Below are 19,007 nucleotides of genomic sequence, written 5' to 3' on the forward strand. Positions count from 1 at the left end.
AAAACGCATACATTTTCTGCCATTTCGTCCTACCCTGGGATCATACCATTCAGGAAATAGATGGGTTATGTGTGTTAGAGATGAGCTTGTTTTGGTGTGAATTGTATGAACCTCAGAACAAAAGAAATTGACAATGTGAAAATGCTGTCTGAAGCTGCTAAGAGTGTGTCATTATCCACAGTAAAACAAGTCTTGTACTAACGTTGGATGAAGGGAAGAAGACATTACAACAAAAGCCAGATTACAGTTTGTAGACACACACGGGAACAAATGTCTGACATTTTTGGCAATATGTCGTGTGATTTGACTAAAATTAAAGTATTTGGCTATTATGGCCATTTTAAGGAAAAAGGGGGTGAGTTTGCAAGCCTGAGAGCACCGCCCCAACTGTGAAATATGGGCATGGTAGAATCATGTTGTGTGAGTATTTTGCTGCACGAAATTTCATTATGAGTAATAATATGGAAATACTGAAGCAACATCTTAAGACATATGTTAAAGCAGCTCTGACGGGAGGAATGGGGCCCAATTTCAGCAAACTAGGAATTACTGGGGAATGTATGTAAACCCCTGAATATGAAGTTTGATAAAATCTCACAAAATTATGGCAGAAATAATTATTTTCAAACAGAAATCCTTTTGGTTATGCTAATGGACCTAAAACGGAAAAAAAAAATGTATGATTTAAAATCAGATGTGAGAAAAACAAAATACTTCTTTCACACTGTATGTAAATATCTTAACTGTATCTACTTTCAAATCACTTTGTAGTTCAGAAGACATAATGATTTAATTATGTACTGATTAAAAATATGAAATATTGATCAGTCACCCTAGATCAGGGGTTGTAACTCCTGTCCTAAAGGGCGGATGTCCTGCAGCCTTTAGATCTGTCTCTGCTTCAACACACCTGAGTCAAAGAAATAGGTCATTAGTCAAACTTGAGAACTTAACTGCATACTGAAGATGATTCAACCATTTGATTCAGGTGTTTTGAACTAGTGACACATCTGAAAGTTGGAGGATGCCAGACCGTGAGACCTGGATTTGAGGATCTCTACCCGATATTAACTTTAGTTTCTTTGTTTTTGTTGTAGTCCCGGGCGATCCACCGTCTCCTTTGATAACGAGATAGTCATGATGAACCATGTTTACCGAGAACGTTTTCCAAGGGTGAGTATTAAAAGATACCTTACACTTTCTGCATTTGCCTTCACACGTACACATCTAAGCAAGACTAAATTTGGGATGTTTAATCTGTATAAGACAACAACTGGGGTTTCTCAAAACAAGCCGTTCTAAGACTTATTAAGACACAGTTGCTCATTCCTGGGCATTACAAGTCTTAACAGGTGCTAAAAGCTTGTTGAATGAATCATGGGTAAAGTTATACAGCCATATGAATCCACCCACAGGAAATAAAGAACATTTGGTGCCACCAAGGGAGTGACAATCATATTTACTGTTCTGTTGATTATTTTAACTGTGTTTGTGTTCTTGTCCCGCCTGAAGGCCACAGCCCAGATGGAGGAGCGCTTGTTGGAGATTGTCACCCATTACTCTCCAGACAGCTCCCTCCGGTTGGCTGATGGCGTGCTGGGCTTCATCCAGCACCAGTTGGTCGAGCTGGTCAGAGACTGTCTGGACAAGTCTCAGAAAGGCCTGGTTACTTCCCGCTATTTCGGCGAGCTGCAGGAGAAGCTGGAAAAGCTGCTGCACGAGGTGAGAAAACAGGCAGCTGCTGAAATTATGTCAGAAATGGGCTTCCCAGATTTTACACAGGAGTTTCAAGCAAAAGATAATTGGCTGTAAAGTACTGGAAGCAGATTGATTGAGCTTGAGTGAAATGCGCAGGCACACAGGTCAGTCAATAATCATCTGCTAGGCACAGAAACACACAATAGATCTGGCAGCTGAAATCCTGTATGAAGGCTGGAGGCACTTTAAGCCAACATGGAAGAGTTTGTGAAAATTAAGCATAATCCCAAAACATTGAATATACATTAAAAATGTAAAACTTTGTAATTTAAAGGTGACTTATATTGTTATGCTGACAAAATACCGGTGGTCATAGCAGCTGTCTGTGTTTTTACATAGTTGCAGGCATAGGGCATGGCCAACTTGTTGTACATCCAGCTGAATTGATAAGTCTGTTCCCATACAGTGGAACAAATTCTCTCTTCCACAAACATGACTTGATATTTGTTTCCCAGATGTAGCTTTTTTCCATTTTCCTTTTTTGTTGAAGAGAAACATGGAGAAAGGAAAAAAATCAAGAAATCTGACTTTATTTCTGCTGCAGTAGAACAGAAGCCATAAAAAATCAAGGTTTCCATTATACCTCTGGCTTAATGTCTTTTTAATGAAGTCTGTCCGAGTGACTGAACTTTTCTTCTTCTACTTTGCTGCACACTGCCACCCAGCTGACTGACAGAAAGCTCCTGCTCTTTTCCCTTTGATTACAACAAAGACAGATTTAGCTGCATCCAGTTGCGAAAAACATGGACTACGATTGGTTTGTGAAAACTAAACAATTATCAACCCATTACTCTAATTAAGCTAATGCTGCTTTAAAACAGTGGTTAGCAAGCCACAAGCTTCATGTTGTTTAGTCAGCTGATTGCAGTAGATTATGCTACTTCAGTTAATCTAAAGAACAAAAACATTGAAACAGGATAGATGTATACAATTTTGTGAAATAAGCACATTGGCTTAAAATGCTAATAACTTCAGCAAGTTTTTATTCTGAATTTGCCTTTTGCTTAAGACCATTTATTAAGTTAAATAGGGTTAAATGGCAAAATAAGTGCTATTTATAACTACAACTATAATAAGTAATTTGTTATATTACTTTGTAACATATGAAATATAATAAATTTCATGTTTTCTGTTAAAGCAATTAGCTCATGTTTTATGTATTTTTGTTATAAATGTTGTAAATACTATGATGATATCTTGAAACAATCATATTTTTAACCCAGGATGCCTGGCCTAGTCAACAACTGGGACATAACTATCAAACTCTTTACTACTTTCCAGACTGTGATAGCAGGAACCTACTCAGCAGAATATATTTTTTTCCATTTGTGTGATGTAAACACTACTTTGTGTTTACATTATCCTCTCTTGTAAAACATGACTGTTTGTGTGTGTTTTTTACAGATTACTAAAGGAGGGCTTAGTCTGAAACTTTGACATTTTTAGCTAAATTCTAGCTTTACACTTTCAGTTTTTCATAATACAGTTTATATTTATTACAGTTAGCACTGCATATCTTCATTTTTGGCATAACAAGTTGAGTAAAAACATAAAAGAGTACTGACAAGTTACTTAATGCTACCATGTGTAAAATTTTCCTCTTCCTGTTCCACACTTTCCCAGGCCTTTGAACGCTCTGAAAGCGAGGAGGTAACCGTCATCACCCAGCTGGTGCGGAAGATCCTCATCATAATCTCTCGGCCGGCTCGTCTGCTTGAATGCCTGGTAAGCTGCGGAAGAAGAAAAGCTCTTTCTAATTGAAAATAAGATGGTTAAATCTTATCTAGCTCTAGATTCCCCCTTGACATAGGACTGAAATGTTCTGGCTTTCATTTCTGCAGAAGTTCCCTAAATGAATTCATTGTTATAACTCAAGTGCAGGAAACCTGCAATCAAATCCTTAAAACAGGGCTTCACTACAAACAATACGCTAGTCTCATCTAAAAATATTTGATTTTGTCAAATATTTGGATATGGAGTTTTGTTAGAAGTAATAAATCAGCAGGAACTAGACTTGAGGTGCTGATTAAGACCTTCGAGTGTGTTACACACCACACACACTGACAGGAGCCTAGCCTCAAACTCTCTTCTTTCATTACTCTTGGATGCTGTTGACAGGAGTTTGACCCAGAAGAGTTTTATCACCTGCTTGAGGCAGCAGAGGGTCACGCCAAAGTGGGCCAGGGGATCAAGATAGACATCCCACGGTACATCATCAGCCAGCTGGGTCTGACCCGAGACCTGCTGGAAGGTAAATTACAGCTGTTTTTTACCGAGTGTGGCTCACATGCATGATTCTAGTAGCACAAAATCAACATTTTTGGATCAGTTTTGTTACCTGCCCTGGAAATGAGGTTTTCCATGTGAGATCTCTAATGTTATATCAGTATATATATGGGAAAATCACAGATACTTCATTGACAGTGTTGGTTACCGCAGAGCCTCTTCTTTTGGTTCTCTTAACACTTTTTATGATCACTTATACATGGTAAGAAATGTATGCTTACACTACATGTATTCCATATGGAGAAGATGATCTGATTATAAGGCTGCATAAATTTGCATTTAAATAATCCCTTAGACGTCGCCGTAACTCCCTGACACTTAAAGCTAATAAGTTTCAGATATTAAGAAATGTAGCACTCAATGAGATAGATGTGTTTCTATAAAAAAAATCTCTGCTAATTTAATGGATAATTAGCTTAATTAGGATGAAACACCTTGTCTCCTCTGAACATAGTAATTTAACAGCAGTATGCAGAAGAGAATTCATCCTCATACTTCATCCATATGGAATAGAAGATCTGATAATGGCTTGCAGTGCCTTGCTGCATATATTTGCATGTTAATGTGGTTAATTTTATTGATGGGCTTAAAGCACTGTGAGCATTTATGCTCTTATGTAATCACGGTTGTGTTGAAGTAATTAAAGCCTTTTTTTGTTGATTAATTTACGGTGAAAGAATTTTGCCTCTTGAAAGAGAGATTTTTTTTTTCCACAAGTTATAGTCACCTCTTTTATTGTGGTGTGATTTAATTTGACCTTGATTCTGTAGCAGTTGAAGCTCTTGATGAAGAAAAACTCATCTTTTTAATTCAGGCTGCTCTTCAGGAAATCCCTTTAGGCTGATAAAACTTTCTAATCTAATTCTGCTTAGGGCTTTAGGCATGTACAGCTAAACACAATAAAGCTCAGATAGGAGTATCAGATTCCTGAGAAAACTCCTTGGGAGAATGAAATAGTAGATGAGGATATTTTGTGTGCTAGTAATCAATCTCATTCTGGTTTTGCACAGACATGGTGCAGCTTGAACATGACACCAGTCCTTCAGTGTCAGTCGAGCCAGAACCTGCTGTAGAGGTAAGTCTTCAGCGTTTGATATAAGGAAGGGACTTGACTTGTCACTGAAAGTATAAGACTCAATAAACTCTAAACATACTTCTTTTGAATTTCTTTAAACTTGTCCTGGAGAATCTATTTCCTTCAGTGCAGTGGGATTTTTCGATCTCGAAATGGCACTATAAACATTTAAATGAGTATTAATTTCTTATCTCATTAGCAATGTCAGTGTTGTTTATACACAACTTTGCACAAATGTAAACTGAATTAGCCATAAAACTATGACCAATTGTTTTATAATGTGTATATATTCTCCTTTTGCTACAAGTACAGTCCTAGATTGTCACACCTTTTTATTTGGACGTGCTCTTTGAGCCGTCTAGAGCACGTTCTGGAAGGTTGGACTATTCTCCCACCACATCTAACTTTTTTTTTTCTTTGGAATAAAAGCTGAAGAGTTTCAAGCCAAAATCTCAAACTTCTTGCAGTTTTTCTCCAACATTGCAGAAAATAGCTAATATTCACTTTAAACCTCCCACTCTATACTTTATTTCTTTTACATGCAGCCAGAATGCTACAAACCTTCCTCTCCTCTTTAATTTGTCCAGAATAAAGCCCCACAGACACTAACTCCAACCCGAAGGAAACCTCTAGAGAGGGATTTTGAGACCATCAAACTCATCAGTAATGGAGCTTATGGGTAAGAGGTTTGACCTGAGCAAACCATTCCTCCACATCTTCATATTGTGGTATTATGAGCATTATCCTTTGTTTAAACAGGGCGGTATATTTGGTCCGCCACAAAGAGACACGGCAGCGGTTTGCCATGAAGAAGATAAACCGCCAGAACCTAGTGCTGAGGAACCAGATCCAGCAGGCGTTTGTGGAGCGGGACATCCTGACTTTTGCTGAGAACCCCTTCGTTGTCTCCATGTTCTGCTCTTTTGAGACACGGCGCCACCTCTGCATGGTCATGGAGTACGTAGAAGGTAAACTTCAGCAATTGAGCCTCTAAAGCTTAACTTTGACACTTAAGAACATTTGCCTAAATCTGAACTAGGTTGATAAAGCACATATACTTTTTTGGGGGGGTACCTAATATTTCCACAAGAAATGCAAAGATGAAAAATCCTGTATTCTAGCAATCAGGTTTCATCTTGTTTGAAATAGGAAATTGTTAAACAATCATTTTTTATTGTTTTCTGTATTTTTTTTTAGGTGGAGATTGTGCCAACTTGCTGAAGAATATGGGCCCCCTGCCTGTAGAAATGTCAAGAATGTACTTTGCTGAGACAGTCCTGGCACTTGAGTACCTTCACAACTATGGCATTGTGCACCGAGATCTTAAACCTGACAAGTGAGAAACATTTCACTGTTGCTAAATTAACACTATTCTATAATTGTGTACATCAGAAACCAAGATTCCCTTCCTTTTTTTCTTTTATCAAATCAGAATTTGGAATAATGAATTGTTTGTGCTTCATGTTTTTTCACCTTCCAGTTTGTTGATCACATCCATGGGCCACATTAAGTTAACCGACTTTGGACTGTCTAAAATCGGCTTGATGAACATGACCACCAACCTGTATGAGGGTCACATAGAAAAAGACACGAGGGAATTTGTAGACAAACAGGTAAAACGCAGTCAGATGGAAGACGAACAAACAGCTTAAAAAGGAACGATAGAACTGATCTCTGTTTGTCTGCTCATGCAGGTGTGCGGCACTCCCGAGTACATTGCTCCAGAGGTGATCCTCAGACAGGGCTATGGAAAGCCGGTGGACTGGTGGGCGATGGGGATCATCCTGTACGAGTTCCTGGTTGGCTGTGTTCCATTTTTTGGAGACACACCTGAAGAGCTTTTTGGGCAGGTCGTCAGTGGTGAGTGTTGATATGAAAATGTATTCAGCACAAATTCATTTATGCATTTTCTTCTTGCTATAACATAATTGTCTGGTTGGTGATTACATTATTGTCAGAATCTGTTAGCAAACCGATGTTGTGCTCACAGAACTGGTGGCAATAAGTCTGGGTTCACCTTCAAACACAGGGTTTGTACTGGTGCTTGAAATCCTTGAAAAGTCTCAAATTTCAATTCAATATTTTCAAGGTTCAGAAAGTGCCTGATTTCTGTATTAAGTCCTTGAAGTACTTGATATTCAGACTGCACAATTTTGTAATAAAATACAATCTAACGTTTGATTTAAAACCTAAATTTGGAAACAGTTATTTACATTTGAAACCAGATATTTTTATGGGAAAAATGTCTGAAGCCCTGCAGCCCTATTTAAAGCCAAAATGGTTGATTTCTTTTTATTCTAATTACTCACATAGAAGCCAATCAAATTTGCCCAATGCAGATGATCTGTTTAGGAGAAAAACCATTGTTTTATTTAGAAAAATGTTAAAGATCATTTAATCAATTGGTTAAATGTGTTGTGTTTATTTAATTCTTAGATGAAATCATTTGGCCAGAAGGAGACGATGCCTTACCTGCTGATGCTCAGGACCTAATCACCCGCCTACTGTGGCAAAGCCCTTTAGAACGACTGGGAACAGGTACAGTTCATTAAAAAACACTCTAATTAGTTGATTAAAATTCACTTAGATTGTAATTCATTTAAAAAAGTATTTATAGAGAGCCGTAGCAGCTCTGAACTTGAACTATTGTTTGATTAAAGCTTGAAACTGAGTACCTTGTGGATGCAGGTGGCACCTCAGAGGTCAAGCAGCATCCTTTCTTTGTGGGTTTGGACTGGAATGGACTCCTCAGACAAAAAGCAGAGTTCATTCCTCAGCTGGAAGCAGAAGATGACACCAGCTACTTTGACAGTAAGCTCCAGTTAAGAGTCTGTGCTGCAAAGCACAACATAGCAGTGGACAGGGCTGTTTTCCTAACCTTGCTCCCAGAGGATTTCTGACCATTAGCATCTAAACACCCACACAGACACACACAGCCCAGTCCAGTGTCTTCTTTTCATTAACCTGCAAATACACCAGAGAGTCACACAGTAGTTTAAAGCTAATTTTTTTTTTTACATCTTAATATGTGAAACTTGTTTATTTGTTAATAACATACAAGGTTTTTGTCCCCATCTGAAACATACCCGGCTTGTCAGTTACAGTAAAAGTTGTTGTCTTTTGTTGTTTGTTTTTTGAACATTTGACTTAAGCCACACAAGTGCTGAAAAACAAAAGTAACAGCTCCTTTTTCAGCTTTCTACTATACTTAATAACCAAATCAGTGAACATTTTAATTTGAAATTTGAAGATGAAAATGTCAGCTTTTTGAAATGTGTTTACAAAGAAGTAAGAGTCCAAATAATTAGTTCTATATAATTATAGAATTATATAGATTTAGACTCCACCACGCTTTTTGTTTGCAGTTCATGCTCCTGTAGTTCTTAGTTTCTTCTCTTTTTGTGTGAAGCTCGTTCTGATCGCTACCATCATTTGGCGTCTGACGAAGATGAAGAAACTAATGATGAAGAGTCATCTTTAGAAATCAGGCAGTTTTCCTCCTGGTCTCATCGTTTCAGTAAGGTAAAAACTTCCAACATCACGTCCAACATCAAAAACAAACTGTTGAACAAGTTGTTCTTTGTTTCAAAAAAATACACCTTGGATTCAAAATAGTAAGGTTTTTGTTAATGCTGATTGTACAGTAATTCCTGATTCCATCCTCCCTCTTTTTCCTCGCTATTTCTCTCTCAAGGTTTACAGCAGCACAGAACATCTGGCAACACCATCCAACCTGAGCTTCTCTTCAGACCGCAGCCACAGCGAAGAGAAGGAGGACCGTGGTGATGTCGGAGGGCTGAGTCTGTCCCTGAGCCCAGCAGATGGCTGTTTGGATAGCAGGCACTCTGCACGCATGGCCAGGTGAGCAGTTGTAAACATTTGTGCTGCGATTAATTAATTAATTAATTTAGGGCTTCTAAGCAGACAATTGAGGAAACAGGGGATAAACGTTGGAGGTCTTGTGTGTGTTGACTTGATAGCTTGATTTTCTACCAGATGATATTTTCATAAATTCACTGTTTGGCTTTTTGCAGCCTTCGCCCTCGGGCATCCTCCAGTTCCTCACAGTCTGAAAGGAGCGCGAGTCCCCTGGTGATGAGCAGCACCCACAGCCTGGAAACAATGCCCCGCTTCGCCCTCTCCACCGACGATGAAGGTACACCCTGACCTTACACATTTTCAATCACAATTAGGCTACATTCACAGACCAGGCAAATGTGGCCCAGATTTGTGCCACTTCCATATGTAGTACTAAATCAGATATGTATGCAATTGTTTTCAAAGCTTTTGCGTCACTGATGTGAGACATGCATCTTAATTCTGCACCAATAGAAGCTAGATGTGGTAAATCCAGACATAAACAAAGGCTAAAAATTATAATTTTGAAAAATTTTTTGTCCGTGAAGCGCATCACATCACATCACAATCCCACCACTCATGGTTCTTCTCTTAAGAAGTTCCAGTTAATGCTCCACTGAAGCTCGTTGCTTTTAGTTATTTGTTTCTGTTAGTTTCCTTTGTGTTTTTATGATCTTGTGATGATAACATTGACTCCATTGCTCAGCAACTTAAAATTAATCATTAGATAACGGCATTCCTTTTTACTGCCATAAACAGTTTGCTGCTGTGTGACTTCTACATTCTTCTTCTGCATATGTGGGTCACTTTGGGATTGTAAACCGCATAGATGTGGTCGCATTACTAGTAGTATACAAGACCAATACTAAAAAAATTTGGATTTCAGCAAAAAAAAAATCACAATAAAGCATCAAGATCTGCTGTGAGAATGTAGCCTTAGTTGCTTCAAAAACAGTGGAAATATTATTTACCATCTACGTTTGTCATCTGCAGCTGAAGTGGTGGTGTCAAACCTCCGAAGGATCCGGATTCGCAGCAACAGCACTGGAGCCAAACACTCGTCCCCCAAGGACCCAGTCGGCCCCCGACGCTTTGGGAACCAGCTGGAGACACCGGACAGACAGAGGCTTCCCTGCGGAGGAAAGGTTCCCAAATCAGCGTCTGTCTCAGCCCTGTCCCTCATCATCACTGCAGGTGCGCAGACGTCCAGCAGAGCAAAGGATAATATCAGCAGTTTCATTTTCTGAGATTTTAAACATAATAAAGCAAACAACTGAGAAGCAGAGGAGGGGATCACCAAGCTGAGATTTATAACTTGGAATAATAAAGTAGATATTAATATTCTACTGTATTTTAATGTTTGTTTCAGATGACTCACCAAGCGGCCTCCAGCCCAGTCCCATTTCTCCACGTTCGCTGTCTTCCAACCCCTCGTCTCGTGACTCGTCGCCTAACAGAGACTTCTCCTTCAGCCCCACCAGCTTAAAGCCTCCGATTGTCATCCACACGTCGGGGAAGAAGTACGGCTTCACCCTGCAGGCCATCCGGGTCTACATGGGCGACAGCGACGTCTACACTGTCCATCATATGGTGTCGGTGGGTTCTTCTGTTTTTGCTTGTTTTGGATGATCTCAGCCTTAAAGAGGTGATTATGTAATGCTGAAATAAAACTCCTCTGCTGGTTGTTTAAAAAGAGTGTGGAGGAGTGCAGCCCGGCTCACCAGGCAGGTCTCCGCACCGGAGACCTCATCACCCACGTGAATGGAGAGTCTGTGCAGGGCCTGGTCCACCCAGAGCTGATAGAGCTGCTGCTGAAGGTACAGTCTCCTGCTGGGCCGATGTTCAGTTGACCTTTCTTGTTTTTATTAAAAGTTGCTTTAATACCTTTATTCTTGTGAAACGTGCAGAGTGGCAACAAAGTGGCTCTGCAGACCATAGCCTTGGAGAACACATCAATCAAAGTGGGTCCAGCCAGGAAGACCAAACACAAAGGCAAAATGGCCCGACGCAGCAAGAAGAGCAGAAAAAGAGATAATTACGACAGGTAAAGAGCTAAGCTATCAGACGCAGCTCTGCTGCCCTAGTCATCATCATTTGTTAACTTTGTCAGGCTTGTAAAGGACAGCAATGTCTCCCCCTAGTGTTCGACTGATGGTAAAGTTTATCATCATGCAACTTTTTTTTTTTCAGGTTTTGCAACATTACAAGCACAAACTGCAATGTATTTATTGAGGTTTTGTGTAATATACCAACACAAAGTATATTTTTAATTTCAAAAATGTAAGAAATCATTTTTGCAACACAAATCCTTGTGTCGCAAAGAGGAAAACGCATAAGGCACTGGAACATTTGAACTGTGAAAAAAACTGCGACTTATTGATATACTGTATTCTTTAAGTGTTGAAAAATTGAGGAAAAGGCCAATTGAAATCTTTGGGTGAATTTCTTCCAGTCATATTTGCTCCTGTTCTGCTTTTTAGACGACGGACCATCCTAAAGAAGCTGTCCAAGCAGAGTACGGTGATGCATAGCAGCCGCAGCTTCTCTTCAGGTCTTCATCACTCCGTTTCCTCCAGTGAGAGCCTCCCAGGCTCCCCGACACACAGCTTGTCCCCCGGCCCCTCTACACCCTGCAGGAGCCCAGCACCAGATCATCAGGGTTGTGGTGAGGCAACCTTACAGACGTCCTAAAGTTCTGGTGGATTTAGGCAGAGTTGGAGAGTAAAAGATTACATTTACTTGAGTAACATTTTGGAAAAAAAATAGTATTTTTACTTGTGTAATATAAAGTATCACTACTCTTACTTGAGTAAAATTTCTGCCCACTGTGAGTAACTTCTCTGAATGAAGACAAACTTGTTTTAACCAAATATTCATCAGACACACACCTGCAGTTTTTATTAGCTTCATAAGTTTTATATTGAAATAAACTGATTTGGATAAATGTCTTTTTTTGTTAAATTTTAATTATGTCACTTGTATGATTTATTTTTATTTTGATCTTGAAAATGTCAAAAATTTCAACATAACTTTATATTTTGGTTTGTTCGATGTTATTTTCAAATATCAAATTATTTATGTTTTGATCAGATACTCAATACTTGAGTGAACATTTTACCAAATACATTTTTACTTGTAATCGAGTAATTACTTGGACAGCTACTTTTTACTTTTACTTGAGTAAAAATATGCGGAAGTAGTTTTACTCTTACTTGAGTACAATTCTTGGATACTCTACCCACCTCTGTATTTAGGGAGTTATTATTGGTGGTTTTTGCATAATATTTTAATATATTTTTTGATTATTGTCTTCTCCTTCCTTTTCAGACAACTCTCCCCAGAGTACGTCTCCTTGCTCCAGTTCCCCCAGTTCTCCTGCTACACACATTCGGCCCAACTCTCTGCACGGTCTTGGCTCCAAGCTCAGCACGCAGCGCTTCACCAAGGTGGGCCGTCGGAAGTCCACCAGCAACATCCCACCCTCTCCTCTGGCCTGCAACTCTTCCTCGTCCTCCAACCAGCCTCTGTCCCCACAGCGCTCGCCGTCCCCTCTGCCAGGCTTTGCCAAAACTCTCCACACTTATCACGGTAAAACCTTATCGCCCCCCACCATCGTCCGGCACGTCGTCCGGCCCCGCAGCGCAGAGCCCCCTCGCTCCCCGTTACTCAAGCGGGTGCAGTCAGCGGAGAAATTGTCTGGCGTGTACCATGCCGATAAGAAGTCGTACGCCCCCCGCAGGCACACGCTGGAGGTGCCGTTTTATTGCGAGGGTGACCTGCTAGGCGACTCCGAGGTAGAGGGGACCTGTGGAAGCTTTTACATCGGAGCAGACCACAGCAGACTGGGAGCCTATGGGGGCTGTCAAAGGACGGAGCGGTCGGAGCAGCTGGTCGTTATGCGCAAACTCAACCTGTCTGAGCGACGGGACTCCTTCAAAAAGCAGGAGGCGGTGCAGGAGGTGAGCTTCGACGAGCCAGAGGAGAAAAGCTGCAGCAGCTTGGTGACGGGAATCTGCGCATCTCCACTACTCCAAACAAGACCCCTGCAGCAGCAGAAGCACAGGATGACGTGGATGTCAAGTCGGCCGCAGAGCAGAGAGGAAGTGGAGCTGGAAGTGCCAGTGGTCAGGAGATTCACCCTGGTCCCTCAGATCGCTGTGCAGGGTTCAACAGAGAGCGAGGAGCAGGATGAGTGGGAGCCCTGCTCAGACGGAGAGGATGGAAATGAAGACCCCGAGGTGGAGATTGTTCCGTCCCAGCAGCAACAATCAGAGCATCCTGCGTCTGATCAGTCTCAGTCAGCGGGAGACGCTTCCTCAGCTCATCAGCCCCAGAGCGCAGAGAGAAATGAGGAAACCCAGCAAAAAGAAAATCCCAAAAAGTGACGCTTTATTGCTTTGTAGGGAACTTTGAAGGAAGCTCAGCTGTTTCCGCTTAAACCCAAATGAACTAAACTCACGGAAGAAGCTCCTACTTGAATTTTGTATGGGAAAAGTTTGCGGACTTTGTGGTTGTATTTATTATGTTAGTAAGAAGAAGAGGGACGAGGAAAGGTTCTCATCATATGAACAGCCAAGGTTAAAGCTTTTTGTATCCATAAAATGTGCTTTTATGTTTTTGAATGGTTTTTTGTTTTCTAAAAATGTCTATTTTTTAAGGAAATTGTGGTGGTATCGAGGTAATGCTGGATAATTGTAGGACCAAATGGAGTGATAAGTCTTTATAGAAATTAGGATTAGTTTTCTTCCCCTCTGAGTGTCTGCATTTGAAAGGGCAGCTTTAGATCTACGGATGACTATTAGTCTTTTACTCACACTGCGAGGTACATGATTTATTCATGATTTCAGCCACAGAAGACAACATTCTTGGACTTTGTTTCTTGGCCTCTGTGTTTTGTGGCTTTATAGCATTTTATTTTATTTTAAAATTGATTATTTGTGTTTCTTGCAAAGCTCTGGTTTTTTTTCATTCACATTTAACCAATCAGAGCAGAGCAGTGTCTCAAATCCCACTGAGACTCCATCTGGGTGAAACTTTGAAGTGCAATCTGTTGCGAAGACTAAAAGATCCGTAGAGTTTGAAGTGCCACGATATCAGAGCACCATCCTCCTAAGCCATATCTCTGATGCTACAACCAACAACTCTACATGAAGCATTTTTAAAGCAACTCTTCCCCATTGGCATCCCAATCTTCAAATAGGACAATCATGAAGATGTGGATTTTGCGGCTTTTCCAAGTGTGACATTGCTTTGTGTCACGCTGCAACGTCTTACTCCAACCTGCTGAGCTGCCAAATTGAAAGAGTTTTAAAGAAAACAGGATTGATTTTTGTTTATTTAAATCCTCGTTGTGTTTATCTTATGACAGTTTTTACCTGCTATCTCAATTAAAAAACCCACATTGTTTACTGTTATCTTTCTTCTGTGTTGTGAGAAAGACCAAGCATCATTGACCCGTTCTACGTTCTTTATTGTGTAGTCGTGTCGTGTTTACATCAGTCGGGGGAAAGTGCACTATTTTGACATACGTTTTGTAACTAATTGTGAAAGGTGGCTGGGAATCGGCATAGAGACACGTTTTCAGTGAATCCGAGTCCTGGAGCTCTTTGAACTAAAGCTGTTCCGTGTGTATATTTTGATATTGAAGCTTTTGTGCATCTCCAAATGTGTTGGAGGAGGTATTACTGTATGCACAGGGACAATGACAAATTGAGGAAATAGGATTCAATTTGTTTGGTTATATTTGATATATTTTCTGTAGAGAGTTTTGGGGTTGTTTTTCTTTTTTCTTTTAGTGGTTCTGGTTTGTAGCGATTTGTTATCTGTTAATTGTTGATGAGTCAATCAAGCTCTCTTTTCTCCCATCAGGTCCTCAAATCTGATGAAAATCTTGCATATTGCTGTTGTTACTGAAATGGAGTGATCACTTTATGGCTCAGTTCTTTCTGCAGTCCGACTGAATTGTTTACTACGAACAAACATGTGATGTACTATATGAATACTTTATATCACATGGCTGTATTTGATGAGACTATCTTGTTTGATACCATGGAAGAAAAATACAGAAGTTCTATATCTGTTTTTCTATTGAAGTTATTTGTTCCTAGGGAGTAATTTGGTACTGAACTGTTTTTGTATGTTTACATCCACATAAGTAGAAAGATCATCAGCTTTTTTGCTGCCTCATTTCTGAGAATTCATATAAAAAGCACAGTGGGGAGTGGTGAAGGGAAATGTAGTTCAGACCACTAGATTTGTGCACCTACAGAAGCCAAGTAAGCACTAAACCCGGTTTATCACGTGATGATTATCTTGGAGGGGAGGTTATGTTTTAATCTTATAAGATGGTGTAACACCCATCCATTTTCTGTACACCCTTTTAGTGAAGATCTCCATCACATGTTTTTATATGTATCATCACTGTGCTGATCACCACCTACTGAAGGTTTAATGCAGCTGCCTTTAAGGCCACTGAAGATCAGCAGATGCAAAGTCAGCTGCTTTTTAAAAAGCTCTCAATGAACAAACCGGCAGGTTTATAAGCTGTTGTACATGTGCACGTGTTCTCCTGTGGTCTCCTCCGTTCAGTGCATGCTGCATGAGACAAGCACACAGCTGTAATACTTGACTGCATGGTATACCGGCGTTGCTGCTCTGTACTGTGTTTTCTTGTGCAAAGAATAAACTTTGTATTTCTCTTTGACACCTTTGTTTTATTGACTTTTGATTCATTGAAACCAGGTTTTAAGCCAAACTCTGGTTGATGTTACAATAGGCTTCTGTTTATTGGGTATCTTTTTTATCTATTGCAGAGCAGTAAGGTTTATAAAATTAAATTTGACAATATAAGAAACTGCATTCAAGAAATTAAAGCAAATGTTCTGTACTCGCAGATCTTACTTTAGGTTCACGGACGTGATGAATGTGTAAAATTTGCTGAAGTGTGCTCAAAGTAAAGAAAATAACCTCTGTTACATAAGTTTTAAGAAAAAGGCAAAAAAGATACACTATTATTGTCTTTTGATCATTCTTGACTAAATAAGAAAAAAATCAACTTCTTACCAAAATGTTTGTCTCTTTCAAATTAAAAGAAGAGAAGCAACAGTAAAACAAGCAAAAATAATCTTAAGTGTGAAGCAAAGTTGATTTACTACAGAAATTAGAACTATGAATGTTAGGAAAAAGTGTAAAATTAACAGTAGTCCATACTTGTATATTTTCCCTATAAATAAAAGGCTTTATCCCTACTAAACTTTAACAACAGTTAATTCTTTGACTGCTAGTGAGTGTGGCTAAAGATAAACTAAATTTTGAACTCTAGAAGAAGAAATTAAGGTTTCCACAAGTTTTTAGATTACTTTTAAAACTATATCGCTGTTACTGTATCAGTTCATTTTCGGTACCAAAATAGGTAATTAGTTCAAAAGGGAAAATCAACATTATAACTCGAGTAAATTACATACTCTGTTATCTTTTCGGAGTTGTAGATATGGATAAATGTGGGCAAGAAGGTTCTCCTGTAGTGGTCAGTATCAGAGCAAATCTGAAGAAGCCTCTGACTAAAGACATAGTACTATGTCATCATGTAGAGAATACTCAGGGCTGTCTGTAGCGTTTTTCATTTTATGAAATAATCTCTTCTTCCACAGCCATCTCACCATACCACAAAGTAGTCCACCAGCTCTCTGTACTTACTGTCCATCTCTTATTCCCAACAACTGGGTCATCTGAGTGCTTCTGAAGATGACAGGACTCTGTTCTGTGACAAAAGGTGAAGTAAAGCATACATTTTAAAATCACATAAAATTGTGAGTCCTTAAGTGTAAAACAGGCACTCTTATTTAAAAAGACCCTTTGATGAATCTAACAAGAGGTAAAACGTTGTATTGTACTTCTCTTTTAAATCCAGCAGTTCTCCTATGTGGCAGGTGGGTGTCACTGCTGTGCTGAAAAGCGCTGTGACACCACAGAAGAAGCTTCGTGTCCTTCACAACAACAGCTAGCATGGCTACTGCTACTAAAATCATCCAGAGGCTTCGAAATGTACTGGCTGGGGTAAGAAATAAAGTTATAGTCATAGGACTAAAATAAACTTTGATAATCCGGGATTTATTTATTAAATGGTGTCCTGGTGATGATAAATCCGGACGGTTAGCACAGCGAGGCAGCGGTTCTGTTAGCTAATGTTGAACAGCGTTAATGAGAAGTAAACTCTATGTAGATTTGATTGAAATGCAACGTTTGCACTGCATAAACATAAACCTTCACTTTTTTTTTAAATTTCCCAGCATGACTTGCAAGCCAAACTGCAGCTGCGTTACGAGGAGATAGCAAAGAGGTAATGTTTAATCCACCGTGCTGTGAAATGTGGAGTTATTTTTTGCCCTCTAGAAACGCACAATTTAACTAAAAAGAATACCTTAATTTTGACAACACCTGGATTCAATAATGAAGACATTACCACCTGGATTCTTAGGATACAAAGCAGTTATTTGATTCAGATGTGTTGGACCAGAGACACATCTAGAAGTATCTTGCTTCATAGATTGTCACAGCCACATCCTCTTTTAGCATAGGTTAAAGTTTTTGCATCCGTCTTTAAATTGTACCCAAATTTGTTTCTGGTTCCCAAAGTATGTGCATGTTTGCCATTGTTTAAGGTTGGAATTTAATGCAAAGAACATGTACAAACCACAGATCTCAGTGCTTCAAAATTTGTAATTTGTTGTTACACTAACTACTTGCATGTTAGTCAGTGAACATATAGACATTATATGCAGAAAATCTTTAGTTACTTAACCTAAAATTCTGCACTCTTAAGACATGAATTCATAAAATGTAACAATTTGAAAAGATTACCATTTAGCATCTGTTAGCTCCAGATTGCCACATACAGTCAAGGTACAAATCATGTACACCATCGTGCCAATCATGGTTTACCGATTGGGTCTTTATTTGATTGAAAAAAGAAATAACACTTTAAAATAATTTAAAGTGTACAAAAGCCCAGCTCACATATTAGACACATTTATTTTCTGTAGATAAAGAAAAATAATTAAAAGCCAATTTGAAGTTTCACACAGATTCAATGCAGTAAGATCTTTGAAGGCGGTGTTACTGATGTCTGTCCATGTTTTATAAGGACACAGCCACCACCTAAGCTGCCCGTAGGCCCGAGCCACAAGTTTGCCAACAACTATTATTGCACCCGAGACGGCCGGAGCGAGTCGGTACCCGCCACGGTCGTGATGTCTTCACAGAAGGCTCTTACTGCTGGGAGGTAAAATAAAATTGTCTGACTTTTTGAGCATGTTAAGCTCCGCCAGTGTTAAAGTAAACCATTTACAGTTCTTTTTTTAAGACAATAGATCCGGTCCACTTTTCAAAGAGGTCATTTACTTTTCATGTGTCAATTTCTAATGTTTTCTTAACAATGTTTGATATGTTTCAGTGAGGTTGCTAAGACAACAAAGGCTCCCGTGACGCCTGGAACTGTTTATGAACCCCCACCACTGTCCACAGATCAGCCGTACCTCTGAGCAGCAACCTGAGCCTCCTGATTACTTCTGCTGTTGTTGTATCTTGTACAATAGAATAAATTGTGAATAAAATATGCTATTTCAAGTTTTTGTTTCTGATTTATTCATCACAACAACTATGTAAGAATTTGACATGTAAATTTTTCAACTCAGACATAAGAATATATCCAGTTGAACAAATCTTCTGCCAGTCATGTGAATTAGGACAAGCTTTTTGTTATTAACTTGTGAGTCAAAAATCTTAACTGTCAACTTTGCCCTATAAACAAAGTAAAGAGGACAGAGTGATATTGAAAGGTAACAGTAAGTAACATAAGAGCATATGTTTGTGACTTGATGACATTTGTCAAAACAAGTGAATAAATTGATATTGGAAAACAAACATGGCTTTAGGCTGGAAATAGTTTTTAATATCAGAGCACTGAGGTTGTTTATCAAAAAGTGATCACAGATGGATAAACTCAACTCTGGATAGTTGAGTAAAATGACTT

The 19,007-nt window shown here is 39.3% G+C and overlaps 2 protein-coding genes across 4 annotated transcripts in view; both read left to right on the forward strand.

Annotated features, from left to right (window-relative positions):
- The window catches only part of mast3b (microtubule associated serine/threonine kinase 3b), a 37,197-nt gene extending 21,517 nt beyond the window's left edge, over positions 1 to 15,680 (forward strand). For 2 of the 3 annotated variants that reach the window (XM_028027829.1, XM_028027830.1), the window contains 21 exons: positions 1,098 to 1,173; positions 1,513 to 1,722; positions 3,382 to 3,483; positions 3,877 to 4,009; positions 5,055 to 5,119; positions 5,707 to 5,798; positions 5,879 to 6,087; positions 6,317 to 6,455; positions 6,600 to 6,732; positions 6,814 to 6,979; positions 7,556 to 7,657; positions 7,808 to 7,930; positions 8,529 to 8,641; positions 8,814 to 8,980; positions 9,154 to 9,275; positions 9,971 to 10,171; positions 10,347 to 10,573; positions 10,672 to 10,794; positions 10,885 to 11,021; positions 11,458 to 11,642; positions 12,305 to 15,680. In XM_028027829.1, coding sequence (XP_027883630.1) covers positions 1,098 to 1,173; positions 1,513 to 1,722; positions 3,382 to 3,483; positions 3,877 to 4,009; positions 5,055 to 5,119; positions 5,707 to 5,798; positions 5,879 to 6,087; positions 6,317 to 6,455; positions 6,600 to 6,732; positions 6,814 to 6,979; positions 7,556 to 7,657; positions 7,808 to 7,930; positions 8,529 to 8,641; positions 8,814 to 8,980; positions 9,154 to 9,275; positions 9,971 to 10,171; positions 10,347 to 10,573; positions 10,672 to 10,794; positions 10,885 to 11,021; positions 11,458 to 11,642; positions 12,305 to 13,362 — 3,883 coding nt within the window. In that variant the 3' untranslated portion in view covers positions 13,363 to 15,680. The remainder of the gene's footprint in view (positions 1 to 1,097; positions 1,174 to 1,512; positions 1,723 to 3,381; positions 3,484 to 3,876; positions 4,010 to 5,054; positions 5,120 to 5,706; positions 5,799 to 5,878; positions 6,088 to 6,316; positions 6,456 to 6,599; positions 6,733 to 6,813; positions 6,980 to 7,555; positions 7,658 to 7,807; positions 7,931 to 8,528; positions 8,642 to 8,813; positions 8,981 to 9,153; positions 9,276 to 9,970; positions 10,172 to 10,346; positions 10,574 to 10,671; positions 10,795 to 10,884; positions 11,022 to 11,457; positions 11,643 to 12,304) is intronic. The other variant, XM_028027831.1, reaches the window with a different exon arrangement.
- A 1,211-nt stretch (positions 15,681 to 16,891) lies between these two features.
- On the forward strand, positions 16,892 to 18,601 carry ndufa7 (NADH:ubiquinone oxidoreductase subunit A7). Its single transcript, XM_028026685.1, has 4 exons — positions 16,892 to 17,032; positions 17,266 to 17,315; positions 18,120 to 18,257; positions 18,429 to 18,601. Exons 1-4 carry the CDS (start codon positions 16,982 to 16,984, stop codon positions 18,514 to 18,516), a joined length of 327 nt encoding a protein of 108 aa, XP_027882486.1. The 5' UTR covers positions 16,892 to 16,981; the 3' UTR covers positions 18,517 to 18,601.
- The last annotated feature ends 406 nt before the right edge of the window (positions 18,602 to 19,007 follow it).

The sequence above is a fragment of the Xiphophorus couchianus genome, chromosome 9 (assembly GCF_001444195.1).
Source record: "Xiphophorus couchianus chromosome 9, X_couchianus-1.0, whole genome shotgun sequence".
Lineage (NCBI taxonomy): Eukaryota > Metazoa > Chordata > Actinopteri > Cyprinodontiformes > Poeciliidae > Xiphophorus > Xiphophorus couchianus.

What these genes read in the sequence shown, in the direction of transcription:
- ndufa7 (XM_028026685.1), top strand. Translation starts at nt 16,982, where the DNA reads ATGGCTACTGCTACTAAAATCATCCAGAGGCTTCGAAATGTACTGGCT. An exon ending in TTCGAAATGTACTGGCTGGG is followed by an intron (nt 17,033 to 17,265) that starts GTAAGAAATAAA and finishes TAAATTTCCCAG; the next exon opens with CATGACTTGCAAGCCAAACT. An exon ending in TACGAGGAGATAGCAAAGAG is followed by an intron (nt 17,316 to 18,119) that starts GTAATGTTTAAT and finishes ATGTTTTATAAG; the next exon opens with GACACAGCCACCACCTAAGC.